The sequence below is a fragment of the Chenopodium album genome, chromosome 27 (genome assembly GCF_948465745.1).
Source record: "Chenopodium album chromosome 27, dcCheAlbu1.1, whole genome shotgun sequence".
NCBI lineage: Eukaryota > Viridiplantae > Streptophyta > Magnoliopsida > Caryophyllales > Amaranthaceae > Chenopodium > Chenopodium album.
This window is the reverse complement of record NC_137860.1, coordinates 4,861,019-4,881,523: the sequence shown is the minus strand read 5'-3', so window position 1 is coordinate 4,881,523 and position 20,505 is coordinate 4,861,019. Positions and strand designations below refer to the sequence as shown.

Below are 20,505 nucleotides of genomic sequence, written 5' to 3'. Positions count from 1 at the left end.
CAGGATTGGAGTTAGTAGAATCACCTTCAGTGATGGTTTGAGGAGGAGCAGGGAAAGAGCCATCAATGAATTTGTATAAGTCATACCCAAGCATTGTGGCTTCTAATTGAGTTTTCCATGATATATAATTGGTTGGAGTAAGCTTAATGATATGCTGTAGAGAGATGAGAATAAAGGGCTTAGAGGGATCATCATTATTAGGAATAGAGACTTGGGAGTTAGTGGATGCCATATGAATTGATTGGAGGGGAAACGTGGAAGGGAAACAGAGAAGAAGAAATGGATCTAGGCTCTGAATACCATGTAGAGAATAATATTTGATTGAGTAAATTACTTTTACAAGGATAATTACAAGGGTATTTATACAAATATATGTTCAACATAATATTATATTCTAGCACTATCCTAGGAGAGAATAAAGCCTAATTAATTGAGAAAATATTTACATATAGAAGGCAATATATATTAATGGCAATATGCTTGATAATTGCTCACTGATTGAAGGCGTGATATTTGGGATATCAATTATCTCTAACAACAAGTTCCTTAAAAACTTGTTGGCAGCTCCCTACTTTCCTTGTCCCTAATCGTGTCCCTAATCGTATGTGTCAATTCCCACTTCCTATGAGTACCAAGCATATTCACAACATGCTTTTACGTAGGCGCACTTCGAGCGACGCCTACAAGGTGCGGCCGTAATAAAAATTGCATTCATATTCACATTCACACACTTACACCATGATCATATCAAGGGATATCCAATACTCACCCCTATTCACTTAGAGCCAGACTTTGGGGGTTTGATCCCTACATCATTAGCCTACCTGGCCGCGTATTATAAAACAAAAAACGAAACGAAATTCTCATTGAAAAACATCACATAGACACATAGTTGATTAGTATAGTAGTACTAGTTCTTTTTATCACCCTTGCACAAACTAAACTTACATTTATTTACCTTTTTTTTTTTTTTTTGTGAGAGAAAGCTATTCAAAGTGCATATAGATCAACAAACCTTACAACTATTAGCTCATACATTAGACTAATGTTCATACTAAATAAAATTACATACATACGTAGGCTAGAAACTTCATATTAGTATATTACACTCACCACAATTTCACAACTTATTTAAAAATAAACACATACATACACTCATATATCATGTTATATTCTTCACTTTCACTCTTTGGGAGGATTGTTGTTAAAGTCTTGCCGTGGGATCTCATGGTGATTATTTGGATTACTTTCCGAGTAGTAACCAAATTTCGGGTTGTCAACACCGCCTTCGGACAACATTCTTGGCCTCCTCTGGCTGTTCTCTTGAGTTTGCACCATCAAAGTTCTCCCTTCTGCGGCTAACAACAAGAAACTTGAGATTATTAAGATGATCATAACCACCCCTTGAAACCTCATTATAGCTAACACAAGAAAATTAACCAAGAGCCAAAGATATAAAATTTTAGCAAACAATTTTATTTTAATTATATGTAGAATGAAGCTAGAGATTTATTTAAGTGTATGTTTAGCTGAGAAATACTACATAGTTGAACAAATTTATAGAGGAATAATATAAGGTATATGACAAAATAATGTGGTAATAAGAAATTAAATTAATTAATTAGTGATAATTAATGATGGGGTCACCCACCAAATCGGGAACATTAAGTGATTTGTAGCCACTTGTTGAAAATGTGAAGAATGATGGGAGTAGTAGGCATATATGCGTTTTTCTGTTACTAGAATTAGCATGCTTTCTCAATTCTCATTGGAGGAGACAATAATATTGGATGTTGGTGCATTGCAATAAGAAATTAGTCATAAGTTGTGGACCTACATATCACAAAATGATCTTTATCTAAGGTTAAAATGATGAAATAATTTTCACCTATATATTAAACGGTTGAGTTTAGTGTAGATAGGTTCAAATAGAATCCAAAAATAAGGGTTAATTTAGAGTGCGGCCTAAATTCAAATGATTTTTTTAATAATTAATTTGATATGTGGTTTAAAATGAAGATTTGATATAATTGGATTACTCTCCTCTATAACACTAGTTGCTAAGTTGCTATGTCATACTTTTTGGCTAATTGAGTTTAAAAAATATGTACAAGTAATGTAGATGCACGCAATTTCAGTCTCCCTAGTCATCGCTTGAGAGTAAAGGGGGAGGTAAGGAATCCCCCTACTCCAAATCATTTTGTAGTTGGTGGAGCTCAAACTCGTGACCTCAAAGTCACAAGGTGAGTTCCCTACCAACTCCACCAAACTTTGCTTGGTCCCTGTAATGGAATTACGTTGTTGATTTTTGGTATAGTTTGTTTTTCATATAGAGTGTTTTTTTTTACGGGTATGTAGAGTGATTTTTTTAGGGTAACTATTTTTTTTTTAATTGTATCTCAAATGCATCTTTTTAATCAATAAAGTCTTGAGCATTTTGTTTCTTAATTAATGAAATTATTATCTCAACATTTTCCTTTTATTATTGATGTGTATGCAGAGTATGGCCTTGTTTGGTAAATGGCTTTTGGTTGGCTTTTGGCTTTTTCTTTTGGTCAAACAACCAAAATATATGTTTGGTAAACGGCTTTTCAGCTAGTTGAAAAACCAACTTTTCTGCCAAAAACAAAAAGCTAGTCTTACTAGCTTTTTGGTTTTGGCTTTTGGCTTTTCATTAAACAAATTACCTTTTTATCCTTGATTAATAATTAATAATTAATAGTTAGTGTTTTGTAATTATAATAAAAAATTAAAAATTACTCATAGTAACAAGTAATAAGTAATTAATAATAATACTAATAATAAATTAATAAGAACACATAATAATGTCCTTTAAGGTCATTTTGCATAGTTAAACAGCCAATACTAACAACCAGTCAAACAAGCCAAGTTAAACAGTTAGCAGCCAATAGCCAACATCTAATTGCCAAACAAGGCTTTTATATAATAAAAAATGTCTAGCCGTATTTTTGGAACTTATCAATAAACAAGACTTATTGTCTAGCCGTATTGTTATGGAAAAATGTCTAGCCGTATGTTTTGGAAAAATGTCTAGCCGTATTTTTGCAACTTGCTTGATTTATATGTCCTACTTCGGCCCCGTTCTTTAGAGCCACTCTGCTCTGCTTTGCTCTGCTCTTCTCTGCTGATATCTGCTCTGCCCTGCTCTGCTTTGCTCTGTTTAAAATTAATACTTAATATTGAATTGATAATAATAATAATAATTAATATTTGATAATAATAATTAATTAATATTTAATAAGTAGTAATAATAGTAATAATAATTAATATTTAATAATAATAATATAATATTTAATAATATTATTATTAATAATTAATATTTAATAATAATAATTAATCATAAGAATAATTAATATTTAATAATAATAATAGTAATAATAATACGGAGTAGTAATTATAATAATGATAATAATAATAATAATAATACTTATAATTAATATAATAATAATTGATTTTTTATAATAAAAATTAATATTAAGATAATAATTAATATTTAAAGGTAATAATTATAATTATAATTTTTATTAATAATAATAAAAATAATATTTATTAATTTTAATAATAATAGTAATAATAATAATTAAATGAAATTTAATAATAATAATTCAAATTAATATAATAACAATAATTAATATTTAATAATAAAATTTAATGATTATAATAATAATGCGATAATATTAATAATAGTTTTAATAGTAGTAGTAGTAGTAGTTGTAGTAATAATAATAATAATGACAATGATGATGATGATGATGATAATAATAATAATAATAATAATAATAATAATAATAATAAATAATAATTATAATAATAATAATAATAATAACAATAATAATAATAATAATAATGAAATATGCTCTGCTCTGCTCTGCTTCAATCTGCTCTACTCTACTGAAATCTTCTTTGCTCTGCTCAACTCTGTCCTACCCAGAAGCTCAAAAGAAAAAGGCCTTCCTATGCCCCTAATTATTTGCCTAGTAGCAAAAACTTGGGTCAAACTTTAAAAAATTTTACAGGAAAATATTCTTAATCTATAAGAGAAATTTTAATTATGTAAAATCTTGTTGATTTGTCTCATTGTATTATTTGTTATTATCTACTCTCTTCGTTTTTAAATACTTGCTCCATTTCTCCATGCGCGGAGTTTTAGGAGAAATTGGAGAAAATATTAAAATATGGAGATAGTGGGGTTGTTGGAAGGTAGGGTCTGTTATCTTACGTTGAAATTCAGTTCAATTCAGTTCAGCTCAGTTCAGTTCAGTTCAGCTCCTAATTTCCTTCTCTTATAAAATATTCATTTCAGTTCAGTTCAGTTCAGCCGAGTTCAGTAAACGAGAATAGGCCGTAAATTGGATGAGAGATAACCTAAAAGTAATAAAATTGGGTCCACTAGTTGAGAAAAATGAAAAAGCTTCCAAATAAGGAAATGGAGCAAGTATTTAAAAACGGCCGCAGAAGGAAAGTAGAGCAAGTATTAAAAACGGAGAGAGTAGTTTTTACATTTTTTGCACGTATGAAAATGGAGATAAATCTGTTCTAAGATGTATCTTAGAAACCACAAAAAGTTAAATAGGCCAAAATATAATGGATGGAGCAAGTATATGGCTATATTCGAAAATGTGAACTGCGTGAACATCCTCCACTTAACGTGAGAAAGCTCAATTTTCTTTTAAAAACTTCACTGTGACCTACACTATTTATATACTAACTTTGACTTAATTTTTTATACTAACATCAGAAAGATCAATTTTCATGTAATTTTTTGTACTAATCAAATAAGGCCCTGTTCTCTTCACCTTAAAAAAATAATATTAAGTAAAAATAATTTCAGTTCAGTAAAAATAAGTTCAGTCAGTAAAATTAAGTTCAGTTCAGTAAAAATAATTTCAGTTCAGTAAAAATAAGTTCAGTTCAGTAAAATTCAGTTTTCTTAAAGAAGAATTATAATAGAAAATCAGTAAAAATAATTTCAGTTCAGTAAAAATAATTTAAGTTCAGTAAAAATAATTTCAGTTCAGTAAAATTCAGTTCAGTTCAGTAAAAATAAGTTCAGTTCAGTAAAAATAATTTCAGTTTAGCAAAATTAAGGTGAATCAAACAGGGCCTAAGAGTGCATGTAATTGGTTGCGGGATTAGGTAAAATGTCTATTTTCATAAAATAAAATTTGTAAACTTTCACTAATAGACAATTAAAGACAATGTAAATTAATGTTTCTCTACAAATTGGTTAGTCTAAGTGATGCAATTAAATGAAAACAAATTGGCAAATGATTTTATGTAATATAATACTTCCTATGCTCCTTTATTATTGAAGCAATTAAAGTTATTTTTACTCTACTAGGTCTATTCACATAAAATCATTTGACCATTTACTATGGGTTTTTTTTTTTTTTTTATTATTATTAAAAACATTGATTTATTAAGGAAATTTTGTGTAGAACTACCCTAAAGATAGGGTCATTTGTGAACAACTACCTTTTTTTTAATTTGTTTAGAACTACTCACAAGTTTGAAAACGTTTGGGTAGCACTACCCATGAACATTTTCCGTCCAATTAAGACGTTATCGGTGCCCACTTTTTTCACTTTTGTCACCCAATTAACTCTCCGAATTTGTTTAAATTAAGGTTTTAATTCACCTTAATTAACCTAATTAGGGTTTTAATTAGAATTCATTTTAGGGTTCATGAGTTTAAAATTATTTGGGGATTTTGATTTCTAAGGTTTGGGGGTTTAATTGAATTGGGGTTTTTGCTTATTTTAGCATTATTTGGCCATTGTAATTGATAAAAGTGAAAAATTGGGCCAACATAACATTTTAATTGGACGGAAAACGTTAATGGGTAGTGCTACCCAAACGTTTCCAAACTTGCGGGTAGTTCTAAACAAATAAAAAAAATGGGTAGTTGTTCACAAATGACCCTATCTTTAGGGTAGTTTTACACAAAATTTCCATTTATTAATAAACAAAGTCATACAACAATTTCAAAAGAAACCAAATTTATAACAGATAGTATTTACCTCTGTTAATTGTTTTCTGCAGCTTTGGAATATTATTTGTGAGATATAAAATATTCCAAACTTGTAGATTACAATTAACAGAGGTAGTAGTACATAATATAACAAATTAAATTGTCTAAAGGCTTTTCTCATTGCCGTTATTATTGTTGTAATTTATTGTTATTATCGTACAATTGTAGTAGTTGGCTATATAAAATAAGTCATTTAGCTCCATTTCTATAAGTCAAATGTTTTCCACTTCTATAAAAATAATTAAAATGACAAAAAGTCAAGGAGGCACACTAAACTAGCTAGAAAATTGCGATCTGATGTCAAGGCATACGCATGGTTGCCTTATTGAAGTGGTTTATAAAGGAGAACCATTTCGAATTTTTAACCTAAAGTCATCATCACTTGCTAGGATTACTTAGCAAACTCAATTATATCTACAATTTTCAGCAACAATTTTATGTATACATAAATATTTACTTAACTATAACATTATCATCGACACGAATATTGTTGGAAATGTAGAGTTTTTATGGCAACTCAAAAAAAGACAATACTTAGGCCCCGTTCTTTAGAGCTACTCGGCTTTGCTCTGCTCTGCTTTGCTCTGCTCTGCTCTGCTTTGCTTAAAATTAATACTTAATATTAAATTACTATAATAATAGTAATTAATATTTAATAATAATAATAATAAATAAATAATATTTAATAATAATAATTAATTAATATTTAATAATAATAATAATAAATATTTAATAATAATAATAATAATAAATATTTAATAATAATAATAATATTTAATAATAATAATAATAATAATTAATATTTAATAATAATAATAATTAATATTTAATATTTGATAATAATTATTTTTAATAATAATTAATATTTAATAATAATATTAAATGATTAATATTTAACAATAATAATTAATTTTTAATAATAATAATAATTAATATTTAATAATAATAAATAATTAATATTTAATAATAATGATTAATATTTAATAATAATAATAATTAATATTTAATATTTAATAATAATAATAAAAATAATTAACATTTAATGATAATAATAAATAATTAATATTTAATAATAATAATTAATATTTAATAATAATAATAATATATAATATTTAATAAAAATAATATTATTAAAAATTAATATTTAATAATAATAATTAATAATTAATAATAATATTATAATAATTAATATTTAATAATAATAGTAATTATAATAATGATAATAATAGTAATAATAATACTTATAACTAATAATATTAATTGTAATAATAATAATAATAATAATAATAATAATAATAATAATAATAATAATAATAATAATAATAATAATAATAATAATAATATCTGTTTGGCTCTGCTCTGCTCTGCTTCAATCTGCTCTGCTGAAATCTGCTCTGCTTTGTTCTGCTCTGCTGAAATCTGCTCTACTCTGCCCAGAAGCTCAAAAGAACAAGGCCTTAGGTGTTCAAGCCAACAATTTCTTGTGAGGATGTTGTACTTATATTTTAGGAAAAATACACTTTAATAATCCCACCTATGGGGAATTTACCTACAATAATCCCAACTATCGATTATTCTACAATAATCTCAACTATTAGGTCAGTTTTCCTCCAGCAGTCCCAGACTATGAAGCTCGTACGAAATTATCAACTATGGCCTGACTTCAGTTTTTGGTACGAAATTATCAAATAAATCATCCTAACTAGATGAAGCTCGTACGATGCCGGTTTGTTTGAATTTTTTAAAATACGATTCTTTTTGTATCTATGTGCTAAAACTGGTTATATATTTAGATAAAATTCCTAATATTAAAAGATAATATTTAATATATAATTTAAATTTAAAAATCTCATTCGCCAATTTTGCTTACGTGGCATTTGAATTATTTAATTATACAAGATTTTAATAATCTCTTATTTAATTGGTTACAACAAAATTTATAATCTTACATGGCACACTAAGAAAATTATATCCTACGTGGCTCATAAAAACAGACAAAGTTATATAACCTACAAATAAATTGGTGGGAAGCCGAGATACAATCTGGGCCCCAACTCCTCGAGCTATAACAAATCCTATCCTAGTGAAGATATGAGCAGCAGCACATGTCCCAATATCTTGAGTCTTCGAGAACAGCTGGATCCGCTTTAGCAATGCAACCGCCTCCTTTTCTAATTCCCTAAGTGAAAAGAAAGAGAAAGGAAGGAAGCCATATCCAATTGACTGACAACTTGATTCGTACTTAATTTGCTTCCGATGAGCCGCATCAGCCTTGTAACCGCCTGGTAACCGTCACACCCCACTATGCCATGTTCCTACATTTTAGGAGACATGCATCAGTGTGCTTAAGTGGCGCTCAACCGCCTGATCTGTGTAACTGCCCACTCCCTTAGTGTTCCTATTTTCTAGGGCCACTAAGTGAGTAGAGTAACTTCCACATGACGTGGCCTTATCTCCTCAGAATAACTACTTACGTTCATAATTACACCCCCACTACTCTGGTGCTCCTATTTTATAGGTATTGCCTCCGTAGTGGCTTAACCGCGTTCCCGTTTGACCACGTACAAGGCATAGTCAAGATAACCGTCAGTCAACCCACTAACATCATGGTCCTATATTTTAGGAACCATACTTAGCCACGTGCCACCTCAGCATAACCGTCCCAAGAATTTAGGGAGAGTGGTGCAACGTAGGTGGTTACCTTATATAACCGCCCACCATCCCCACTAGTTTAGCCAATCCCTAGATTTAAGACAATCGCATGCAACTACGATGACTAAGTATAACCGTCAAGGAGTCCCTACTATAAGTAGTCCACCAAGAAAAGCTTTGGGTAGACAATCTACAAGCCAAGGTCGTTACTTAGCATCAAGCATATGGCCACGTAAGTCCATGGTTTCGTCGAAGGCACCAAAGAGTCAAAGACATCGTTAACTTGGGCTGCACTTGTTCCTTCATGCCGGAGCCACTACGGTTACCACCATAGAGACACCCTAGCATGATCCCAAGAGCATCCCTTAGTCAAACCATGCACCACCTAGAAAGCGTGCACCGTACTAAGCCCTCATCCTTCGTTAGTCAGCCCGCATCCCTCCCAATCGGGACTACCGAGTCGGTTTGTCCTATCAAGTGTCCACCATAGCCATCCAAGTGTACTATAGTCCCCATATGTTATCCTTTGTCCAAGACCATGCCCAAGGCCCCTAGCCTTAAGGCCACCCTTAGATCAACCACTGACCCCTTGAGTGAGCACTCGCCCCCTATAGAGTTTTATATTGCTATATATAGCCTTGTAATACTAGTGAGCACCCAACTGACAGTAACACAATAATGGGCTCTCAAGCCTGATCTTTGAACCCAAACTTGACCCTAAGGCCATGTATGATCTATTAGGGTCCTAATAAGTCCCCTCAATTAGTATCAAAGGTTGTTATGGAGTTTTGTTCATCCAAACACTCCGAGGATCTTTTTAGTGCGCGCGTGCGATGCGTGTGCTAGCCTTAGGCCCAAGGCCTAGCTGACCAAGGCTTTGCTAGCATCATGGCCTAAGCACTCGGAGGTCATCCATGATAACCTCACATGCCTTAGACATGGTAGTGAGCTACTCTAGCCTCACTTGGCTCGTTCTTCCCGAATCGAGCGCACACTTGCTTGTGTGAGCAAGTGAAAACCCGAAGGCCTTGTGCGCCTATGCAGGTGGTCGACGGCCTTGCCTAGGTCGACCCAAAAGTGACTGTGACACCAGCACACGACACAGCGTAATCACCGAAATCTCCTGTGAACAAGCATAGCACGGCGTTGAGACACGGAATAATGGAACACCTAAGCGGTAGCACAACACACACTGATAAGTCTTTGCGTTCATCGTCTGACCCAACCTGAAATAGGAACTGCCCGAAGCCAAGCAGAGGTGTGATCTTCTTGCTGCGATATCCACAATGCTGATTCACGAGGAGTCAAAGAGATATTATTATTATTATTATTATTATTATTATTATTATTATTATTATAATATTCTTTCCCATTAATCCTACTTTCACTACATATTTTTTTATTGTTTATCTTGCTATCAAACTATTAGAAACACCCCATTAATCCCACTTTATCAAAATATCACTAGTGTTTAGCCCGGGCGATGTCCCGAGTCGATACGTTAATAATTTTTTTTTTTTTTTTGAGGAAAGATACGTTAATAATTAATATATTATAGTTTTTATATATTATATTTTATGTAGATAAAACTTTACTTTTAATATTTTGTATGTACATAATAGTGTTGAATATTTTTATTTTAGATTTTAGTCTAAAAAAAATTTGACATGTAAAAGTACAAATAAAAACACTCTCATGGTTTACATTAAATATATTTAAGAAGAATAAGTTAACCATATTATTAGATAACAAAGTTGGTATGACTTCTTATTTATTTTTCAATAGACTCAAGTTCGATTCTTGACAAAAACACTTTTTTCAAATGACACGTGGCATTCACATTTCTAATTGGGTGATGTGGCATGCTCTTGGTGGAAGAGAGGGGTGACACGTGGCGTGTATCCTTGATTAGGAACGCCTTTTAATATATAGTATAGATTCTTTATGTATTATTCACGGCGGCCACATGCTCTCTTAAAATAACCCAAATTAATTAAAATAAAAATATTAAATTAAATAAATTAAAAATAACAAGAGGACTAGGCGAACGGGTAAAAACTATTGAAACCATCCTCACTTAATCGCTGTCACTAAGACAAGATTAGATGATTGTATGTCTCCATCTCATCTTACTAAGTTTAGGTGATGAAGGCAATATTTTAAACAATAAACATCATCTTTGGAAATAATGTTATGTATTGTTGACCCACAAAACACAATATGAGCAATTGAGCATAATAATAGACCGGGTCTCCACTAGATTGGGGCGGGCGGTGCCGCGGGTGTACACATGCGGGCCCTAAAAATATAAGGGTCTCCCTCTCACAAAATCTCTAATATTTTATTGCTTATAAAATAATTTATTTATTTTATTAATTTATAAACCTAAACTTAATCATTGTTTACTCCATACGTGTATTAATAAGTGTTACAATTTGACTGTCGCATAATTTTAGGCAATTTAATTGACTTAAATAAAATAAGAGTTAAGTGGAAAGTTGAAGTATTAAAAAATTGTAAAAAAAAAATAGTGGGGTTAATAATTTATTGAAAAGTAATGAATGTGAGAGGAAAAATATAATAAAAAAAAAGTAGTAGTGGGTTTGGGTGGGGACCATAGGAGGAGAAAGATATACTACCTCCATCCCCTTTTGATAGTCCCTTATGGGCATTTTTCACGAGAATTAATAAACATAAATAAGAATAGTAAAATTACATTGAAAAAGTAAATTGACATCGGGTATGCAAAAAAGTAGAGAGAGAAAGTGATAAAAGTACATGGGAAAACAAAATTTACATGGGAAATTTAAATTTACACAAGTATTGTTGCAAATTGGAGGAAATTTTGGTGAAAAATTAATATTAATGGTTGTTGGAAAAAGCAAATGGGATGAACATTTTGGGACTAAAATTTGCCCATAAGGGACTATCAAAAGGGGACGGAGGGAGTAATATTTAAATGTAGTTATTTCTCAAAAAAGAAAGTGTAACACTTATTAAAACACGACCGGATTTGGTAAGCGTAACACAATTTAAAACACGGAGGGAGTACTACTTCCGTTTTTTTATTACTGCAATAAGAGGAGTTTTGTGAATTCCCAGGCAAAAGATCTTAAGTATAATTACCGAAAAATAAAGGCATATATTTAAGTATTAATCCAACCAAAGAAAAAAATACAAATTTCAACCATATTTAAACTAAATAACCCAACATCACTAAAACCACCTAGCACCACCACCCAGCACCACAAAACACCGAACCCACTACCACCTAAACTGAACCCACGAACCTAGTGAACCGAACTCACGAACCCACCACCACTAAGCATTATCAAACCCACCAACCCACAGAACCCACGAATCCACCAACCCATAAACCTAGCACCGAACCCAGCAAACCCACCAACCCACGCACTGACCCCACCAACTCAGCGAAACCAGCGAACTCACTAAACTACTGAACCCACGGAAAATTATGAATGAAGAGAGAGAGAGAGAGAGATTATGAATGAAGATGTTGAATGTTGACGATGGGGAATGAATTTTGTGGGTAGGGTGAAATTAATTAACCTCGGGGTTTAATGTAATGAGTTAAGATTTGTAGTTTAATTAGGATGTTTAAAAAAAGTAAGGGTAATTTCGTCACTTTGCACAAAAAAACTTACTATAAAAAAGGGAAGAAATCACTTTGTTGCAAGTGATGTGAAACAACCAGTTTTAATAAATGTTGTGAGTAATAAGAAACAGAGGTATAATTAAGGCAAGCCATAAAACCAAAAAAAAAAGCACTATACTAAAATTTTCAAAACTAGACTGCCACTTGATAGAATTGGAAAAAAGTTTGTCTTCCACATAGAATTATTGATTTCAGCTTGCTACCATATAGAATTCCTTTTTACTTTTGCTAATGAGAAAATAGATACAGACAAGCTTTATCAACAAATGATCTTGGCACACTACTGCATGCAACAAAATTATTGGTTCGAAATGTCTAAAATTAACTAACGACGACATAATCATATTTTTGGCAGTTTCAGAGTACGTAGAATCTTTAGATTCCACAACATAATATATAACATCACTATTGATCCAAAGTAGAATCTCGATTCGACTAACTCTAAATCTTCCATCACCACATTAATACAGCATAATCACATATTTAACAAGTACATAGTATATAGAATCTCACCATTATATACAATATAATTCCAAATATTATAGTCGATATAAAGTAGAATCCCGATTCCAATAAAAAAATTCCAATCATCACAATAAGGGCCTGTTCTCATTGACTGAATTCAGCTGAGCTGAACTGAACTGAACTGAACTCAGCTGAACTGAATTGAACTGAACTGAACTGAATTGAACTGAACTCAGCTGAACTGAACTGAACTGAACTGAACTGAAATGAATATTTTATAAGAGAAGGAAATTAGGAGCTGAACTGAAGTGAACTAAATTGAGCTGAACTGAACTGAACTGAACTGAATTTCAACGTAAGAGAACAGGCCCTAACCAACTTATAAAGTCCAAGACGGATGAGAATCAAACCCCACAATATTTCATAAAAACTCCCACTTGATTAAGACGGTGTAGATAATAATAAAAAACGATCTCAAGTTGGGTCAATTTTTAACCGGTCTCCCTTTCGGTCCGCGGTCGTACTCGTACTACACGGAGGGAATCCCGTCATTTGGACAAACACGACCTAAACAAAAACAAAACCATACGAAGCAAGATTGCGAAGGTGGGTGGGCGGGCAGGCGCGAAAACTGAGAGAATAGAGCAGAGGACTCGTGTAGGCTTAACGCACACGATGCGTGGCTTCTATTGACACCAAAAATGGCGACAACATTCAACACTCGTCTTCTCTTTCTTTACAGATTTTTGTCCTAAAATGGACATCTTACACTATAACTTTAACAATTACACAAATTCTTTATTCTTTTTTTATTTTAATCCCCAATTAAAACCCTAATTTCCATACTTCAACAATCTTTTATTCAATCTTACATTGCTTTTTCAGGTATGATCTTCCATCTTTGTTGTGTTCTTACATACATTTATTGCATTTTATATATACATTGTTTAATTACATATTTTTTCCGTATTTTTCTTCAGTTTTTTGTGTATATTTTTCAATTTTGATGATCCTGAATCAAGCATATGATTGTTGTTTCAATATTTCGAGCTCTTCTGATTTTCATAAGAATTTATTTGATTTTTTTTGGAATTTTGTTGAATTTTTTACACTTGATATAGAGAGGTTATGAATTTGATCTCATTGTTTTTAATTTTTTTCTTAATTAATTGGATTTGAGAAATTTTTGTTAGTAATTCTTTTTTTCAATTTGGTGTAGAAAATGGCGGAAATGAATAAAGTACTGTATATAGTAGTTATGGACGGAGATCACAATAAAGCTGAGAAAGGGGAAATGGAGAAGGAGTCATTTCGATATACTCGATCTGTATTGCAGAGTACTTTGCAGCTCATGGGATGCAAAGCTCGCCATGCTTTTAAGGTAGTTTTAGTTTATTGTTTTCTTTCGATTTTTGTCGATTTTTTGCTTAATTACTTTTGTTTCTTGGTACTTTACTTTTAGTTTTTGTTAAGGTAACAAAGTGAAGTTTGATTTAATTTTTGGATTTTGATTGTTGGTTGTTTTTGGAAGTGTATGATTTCGTGTACGAGAATGTTGTTAGGTTGGGTTTTCGCAGTTGTTTCGTGTAGGGAAAGTAATTGATTGGCTGATATGTGAGTATCTGATTCTGGATGAATTTTGTGGAACTGTACTGCATTTAGAAATTTGCAAGGGAGTGGCTGAAAAAAGAATGTGCGGGAAAGATTCGAACTTTTGACTTTTGAATTATAAGCTGGAGTTGCTTTTATATTGCTTGGCTGGAAATCAAAGTTCCTTTGATTGGTTGAATTTTTGTAGTTTCTTTACTTTTCAGCTGACATTTGTAGTTGGTGATGCGTTTTTTTTTGTGGAGTTTCAACTTGCTACTTAGCAAGTACTGTACGGATGACAGAGTACATGCTTCAAAATTCACCTTAGCAACTGCTGGCACTTGTATCATTGCATGATATTGAAACTGATCATGAAATTTGTAGCATAATTATTTGTTTTTTTGTGTTATTGAGAGGAATCTTAGAAGGGACTTGTTGTAAAATTACTTCATAATCATAATCACTGTTATCTAACTAGTTAAACTCCCCGCGAATTGTGAATTGAGATGAACTAATTATGGTCTGTTTTGGGCTATATGTATGGGCAAATTGCGAATTCATAAGGCGAATTAGGGTAATACTGATCATGATCAGCCAATTCTGGAATGCAATTTCTTTGTCATGTTAGCGTAGATTAGTTTCGGAATGAATCATATATGGGTGGTTCCTACTTCCTAGAGTTAATGAATATCTCTTTCATACAAATATAACTTGTCCACATCCTCCGCAATGTTTTTTTTTTTTTTTTAAATATAAACTGACCCACTGTTCACAGTTTCTTGAATCTTGACATATCCTGTAACTTGTGATGCTATCTCTATCTTTGTTTGGGTATGACAGGGTTTGCATCACTGCTAACAGTTTAGACTGATGTTGATTGTAGTAAAATTATCTTGCTGAACCCATGTAGGTGAATGTTTTGTTAGCATGAACTACACCAATCTTTTTTAATGTATCATAGATCTCTGTTTATTTTTTCTTGGTCATATGTCAGAATGTCACTTAAATTGCTAAAAAATTTGCCTATCGTTTAGATTAGCAAAAGGGTTTTTGAAATGGTGAAAAGTCAAAGCTCAAGTGACACATCAGCTGGCATGGGTCGATTTGGAGCTGATACACCTTATATAAGATCAAGGTTTCAAGAACCTCCATCCCTTGGCAATCGTTTGGTTGAAGCTCAGGTGAAGAACAACTTAGTTATGGAGAAGGATGGTGGACCTAAAAGTTTGTCATCAGAGTTGTACAAACGGCGCACGACAGTTTTCATTGGTAGAGACAAATTCTTGGATATTGTTTGTGATGGCCTATCCGAGTATAAATATGTGGGTCCCAATCAACGTGAAGATTTGATTTTGGCTTGCAGGTATGCGTAATTTTTTTTTTTTTTTTTTTAAAAAGAAGCTATTTTGTTTACAATATGTTTTTCGTCATAAAGTTGCAATAGCCTTTATTACATCTGGATTTTGTGGAAGTTGGGTGACGTTCAAGTATCATTTGTTACCAAGCAAGATTTTGATATTTCTTTTTGCAAACTGAGCAAGTGTCACAAATTTTATTATTCCATAGTGCTTTGCTACTTGTGATGTTTTCTGCTTTACTGGGCTGGTCTGTCTCTTATGGATGAGTTAATCAGTAGCTGGATGTAGTTTTTATACGTATTATGATTTGTCTTAATGCTTGGTTTTCATGTTTGATATATCTGTTGTGGCTGCTTCTTAAACTTCTCTTTGGTCAGATGAAATCACTAGGAGATTCACTGAGGGGGGCACCCCCTCACCAGACTTGAACCTGTGTCTCACATGGCTCCTTGGGGGAAAACACTTGAATCTCACTTGAGTCTTAATAATTAAAGCTGTAAAACGTATGTTTTTATGTAAGTTGGAAAAGATTGTTTTCCTTTTTTTTTTTTTGTTGTTCTGGTAGGATAGTTCAGCATCATGAAATATCGAATCTGTAGAAAACCAGTGCACCTGATTGGCATAAGGGCCAATGTGTGTACGGTGTGAAAAATACTAACCATTATGATTTATTTATGCATCAAGTTACTGTCATCCAATGATGGTGTCTTTGATTGTATTGTCTAATACTTCCATACTATCCATAGCTCCATGTAACATTGTTTTTATACTAAAACGTTGATAGTATAGCTATTTTGAGATTTAGTTGGGGATAGCATGATGATGAACTGTCATACAGAAACTATCTCTATATAAGAATGCTTCCCTTTATCTCTAACTTCCAATACTTTAGCAATTATGTTTATTGCCGAGTGTTTAGAAAATAGAACCAAAAGGAGACTTCAAGGCAGCCAACATTAGGGATTCAAATGTCAAACTCTTATTAGTGTATGTGAACTTTAAAAGGCTTGTATGAATAGGAATAATGTGTTCCATCTCAAGGCTCCCAGGCTTTCAGCCCTGAAGAGTGTTGGATTTATAAAAATAAAAAAAAATAAAAAAAAAGGTTCTTTTAACATGTACGGTTCTATACTATTGTGGAACCTTTTACATAGTGTTATTGATTCAATATTCTTTATCCACTAGTGAGACACATGTATGCAACTTTACTAGTTTAATTTTGCTCTTAAACCTTATATCTTGTAGCTGTAAGCTATACATTTTGTGGTGAGTTACAAACAAGATTCAAGTATGGTTCACTTGGAAGATTGTTACGTATGAGTGTATGTAAGCCTTGGGATGCATCTTTTGCTTATAGACAAGAATTTCTGTTTTTGTTTTTGTTTTTGTTTTTTATACTTTTTTTGGAAGTTTTTGTTTATTTCTGCTTCTTGAGATGCAAGCTGCATCATGTTTGCATTATTACCTGTGACCTGTCTAATTGATTCACCCTTTTCATTTATTTGAATCACATTGCTGAAAATGATATGTGTTGATTGCAGAATCCGTGAGAGGAAGGAATCCATGACCATCTTGTTGTGTGGAACTAGTGGCTGTGGAAAATCTACACTTTCATCCTTGCTGGTATGTACACATTATTTAATTTATAGCAGCTACAACAATGCTATATTCCTTTACTAGTTTGGGTGTATTTATCTAGCTTCTTGTCTTCTCTCTTGGTTCACTTATGAGTTGCTAATTTAGTTTGATAGATCAATTTGTTTGCTGTAAAATTACTGGTTTGTTGAGTTCTCTTTTGTGATTTTCTGGAGCTTTCATGCAATCATGTGAAGATTTTATGGCATTGGGTATCTACTATGTCATCTCTTTCTGCATGTTCTTTCACCATGCTGTCCTGACCTGATATGCCTGTATACATGGCTTCCTTTTAAAGCGAAAAGTGTGGAATAAATTTATTATGATGGGTATCTTTTTATATGTACTACTTGTTATGAATTTTATGTCATTTTTGCTGTTGAAGCTCATTTTGGGTTCCTTCAGAAGCTATTGATCTCTGTTAAAAATCAACCTCAAATTATTTCTTCTCTTATTTATAGGGAAGCAGATTGGGAATCACTACTGTTATATCAACAGATTCCATACGACATATGATGAGGAGTTTCGTTGATGAAAAACAAAATCCTTTGCTGTGGGCATCAACCTATCATGCAGGAGAGTGTTTGGATCCTGTTGCTGTTGCAGAAGCAAAAGATAAAAGGAAGGCCAAGAAAAAGGATGGGAGTACTCAATCACTTTCAAAAGATGGTTTGAATGATGATGTTCAAAATGGAACAACTGATCATCAAACGCCAGAGGTGGGTGCAAATAATACTGAGCTGATCAGTCCAAAACAAATGGCAGTTGAGGGATTTAAGGCTCAGAGTGAAATGGTCATAGAGAGTCTTGATCGGCTGGTCACTGCTTGGGAAGAACGGAAAGAATCAGTTATTGTTGAAGGGGTGCACTTGAGTCTTAACTTTGTGGTGAGTAGATGTATTTTTTGTTCTCAAAATGAATGCTTACCTTGTTCAACTTTAAGTTTCTGATATTGTCTTGCCTTGTTTGGCAGATGGGGCTTATGAAAAAGCATCCTTCAATTATACCGTTCATGATATACATTACTAATGAAGATAAACATTTGGAAAGGTTTGCGGTGCGTGCAAAGTACATGACCTTGGATCCTACAAAAAATAAATACGTCAAATATATTAGAAATATTAGAACGATACAAGAATACCTATGCAATCGAGCTGACAAACATCTTGTCCCGAAGATAAACAATACTAACGTAGACAAAAGTGTAGCAGCGATCCATGCCACAGTTTTCAGCTGTTTACGAAGACGTGAGGGTGGAGAGCAGCTATATGACCCTACAACTAACACTGTAAATGCTGTTTTTGAGGAATTTAGGAATCAATGTGCGGCAGATTCGCTGAGCTCTAAAGGGATGTTTCAACTTATTCAGAGGCAGGGATCATCAAGACATCTGATGGCTCTTCTAAACGATGATGGTTCTGTAGCAAAGGCTTGGCCTGTAAATTCTGTTGACAGCAATGGCAATCCAAGTAAGGGGCATGGTGCTGACACTGAGATAGGAACACCTATGTATGGTCCGCTGCGAATTGGTAAGGCAGAACCAGTAAATCTTCAGTTTGGTCATTTTGGTTTAAGTGCTTGGCCCAATGATACTGGCTGCACAAGCCATGCCAGCAGTGTTGATGAGTCGAAGGCTGAGTGGAATGGTACTGATACTGGGAGTAAATATTACTCTTCCTGCTGCAGCTCACCTCGTATGTCTGATGGGCCTGCTAAGGAGGTAAGTCTTTATCCTTTTGGTTTCATTAGTATGCAAGCCTTACGTTCCATTTTTGTGCACCAAGCGTTGTTGAAACTTAATTATTTTACAGCTGAAGGAAGAGCTCTCAGTATCTGGCAGTGATGAAGAGGTTGATGATCCACCTGAGATGGATAGCGATGAGGACCTGAGTGATGGTGACAAACATACTCAAGAAGAGGTAATATATTTTGTAATGTTATTAGGAACAAATGATTGTTGTTTTTCTGATGTAGTAGCTATTTATACGTTTTATTTCTGTTTGACCACCAAAGTTATCAGTGTAGAGACTCTGACCCCTATTGACTAAAACTCTATTACCTTGTAAATCTGTGTTGATGTCTCGTCTTCAAGTTCTGGAAAATAATTATGCCGTTGGTGTTAAATGGAAATGTGGATTTCCTACTGTTTGGTCAATTAAATACCATTGTGCTTGAAGGAATGCAAACCTAACGGCAGTATTTGTTTCTTTTTCAGATGGAAGGTTCAGTTGATGAGGAATCCACCAAGTCAGATGAAGAGTATGATGATCTAGCAATGCAGGATGACCAAGAATATGGCTCTGTGTTGAGCAATCTGTCAGATGTGGTAAATAATAACAAGATGAGGGACACCTACAAGTACCCACCAACTCTTGACATGTTCTTGAGGACTAAAAGTGAACCGCTGTCTGATGCATTCTGCCCATATTCTCCTGGGTTTGCTAAGAGTGATAAGAAGATTCTTCCAAGCAGTAGTAGGCTGAAGAAACGCTCCCTCAGTATTCCGGGTTTTGGAAAGCATGAGAATGCTGCAGATGCCATAATTTCTGGAGCAGTGGACTCATAGTGCAACAATGACGCATAACCGTCTAACCTTGCTATTTTACTTATCCTCTTTTAGAAACCTCCTTTCTTTTTCAGGATGAATGCATGTTGTTTTCTCAAATGACAGGTTTTCTATCCCTTTTTTTTTTTTTTTTTTTTTTTTTTTTCACTAGGGTTATGTAGATCTGTATTTTATATGTTGTTGTCCTCCCTCGCTTGTATAGTGAGGGCTGTTGTAACCTGAGACTTTGGGCTGTTGTAACCTGAGACTTTGGGCTGTTGTAACCTGAGACTACTTAATTTGCCCTTTTTTGGCTGTCAATAACTTTAGGTCTGTAGGTGTAACTCTATTAGATGTTAGTTTTCTGAAATTGCTGTATCTGAATAATAAAGTTTCATTTCTGCAATATATCTGCTTGCTTACATTTACCTGTAAATAATTTCTATCTTGCTATGGACTTGATTCTACTGATTCTTTAATAGGGATTGAATCAACTTAGATTTTGAATGAAAGAAAGATCAAAATACAATTT

The 20,505-nt window shown here is 32.9% G+C and overlaps 1 protein-coding gene across 1 annotated transcript; it reads left to right on the top strand.

Moving 5' to 3' along the window:
- Positions 1–13,429: 13,429 nt before the first annotated feature.
- On the top strand, positions 13,430–20,498 carry LOC145620398 (P-loop NTPase domain-containing protein LPA1 homolog 2-like). The gene is made up of 8 exons (XM_081675073.1): positions 13,430–13,730; positions 14,065–14,226; positions 15,470–15,798; positions 17,335–17,416; positions 17,890–18,315; positions 18,402–19,148; positions 19,240–19,347; positions 19,644–20,498. Exons 2-8 carry the CDS (start codon positions 14,068–14,070, stop codon positions 19,992–19,994), a joined length of 2,202 nt encoding a protein of 733 aa, XP_081531199.1. The 5' UTR covers positions 13,430–13,730; positions 14,065–14,067; the 3' UTR covers positions 19,995–20,498.
- Positions 20,499–20,505: the final 7 nt, after the last annotated feature.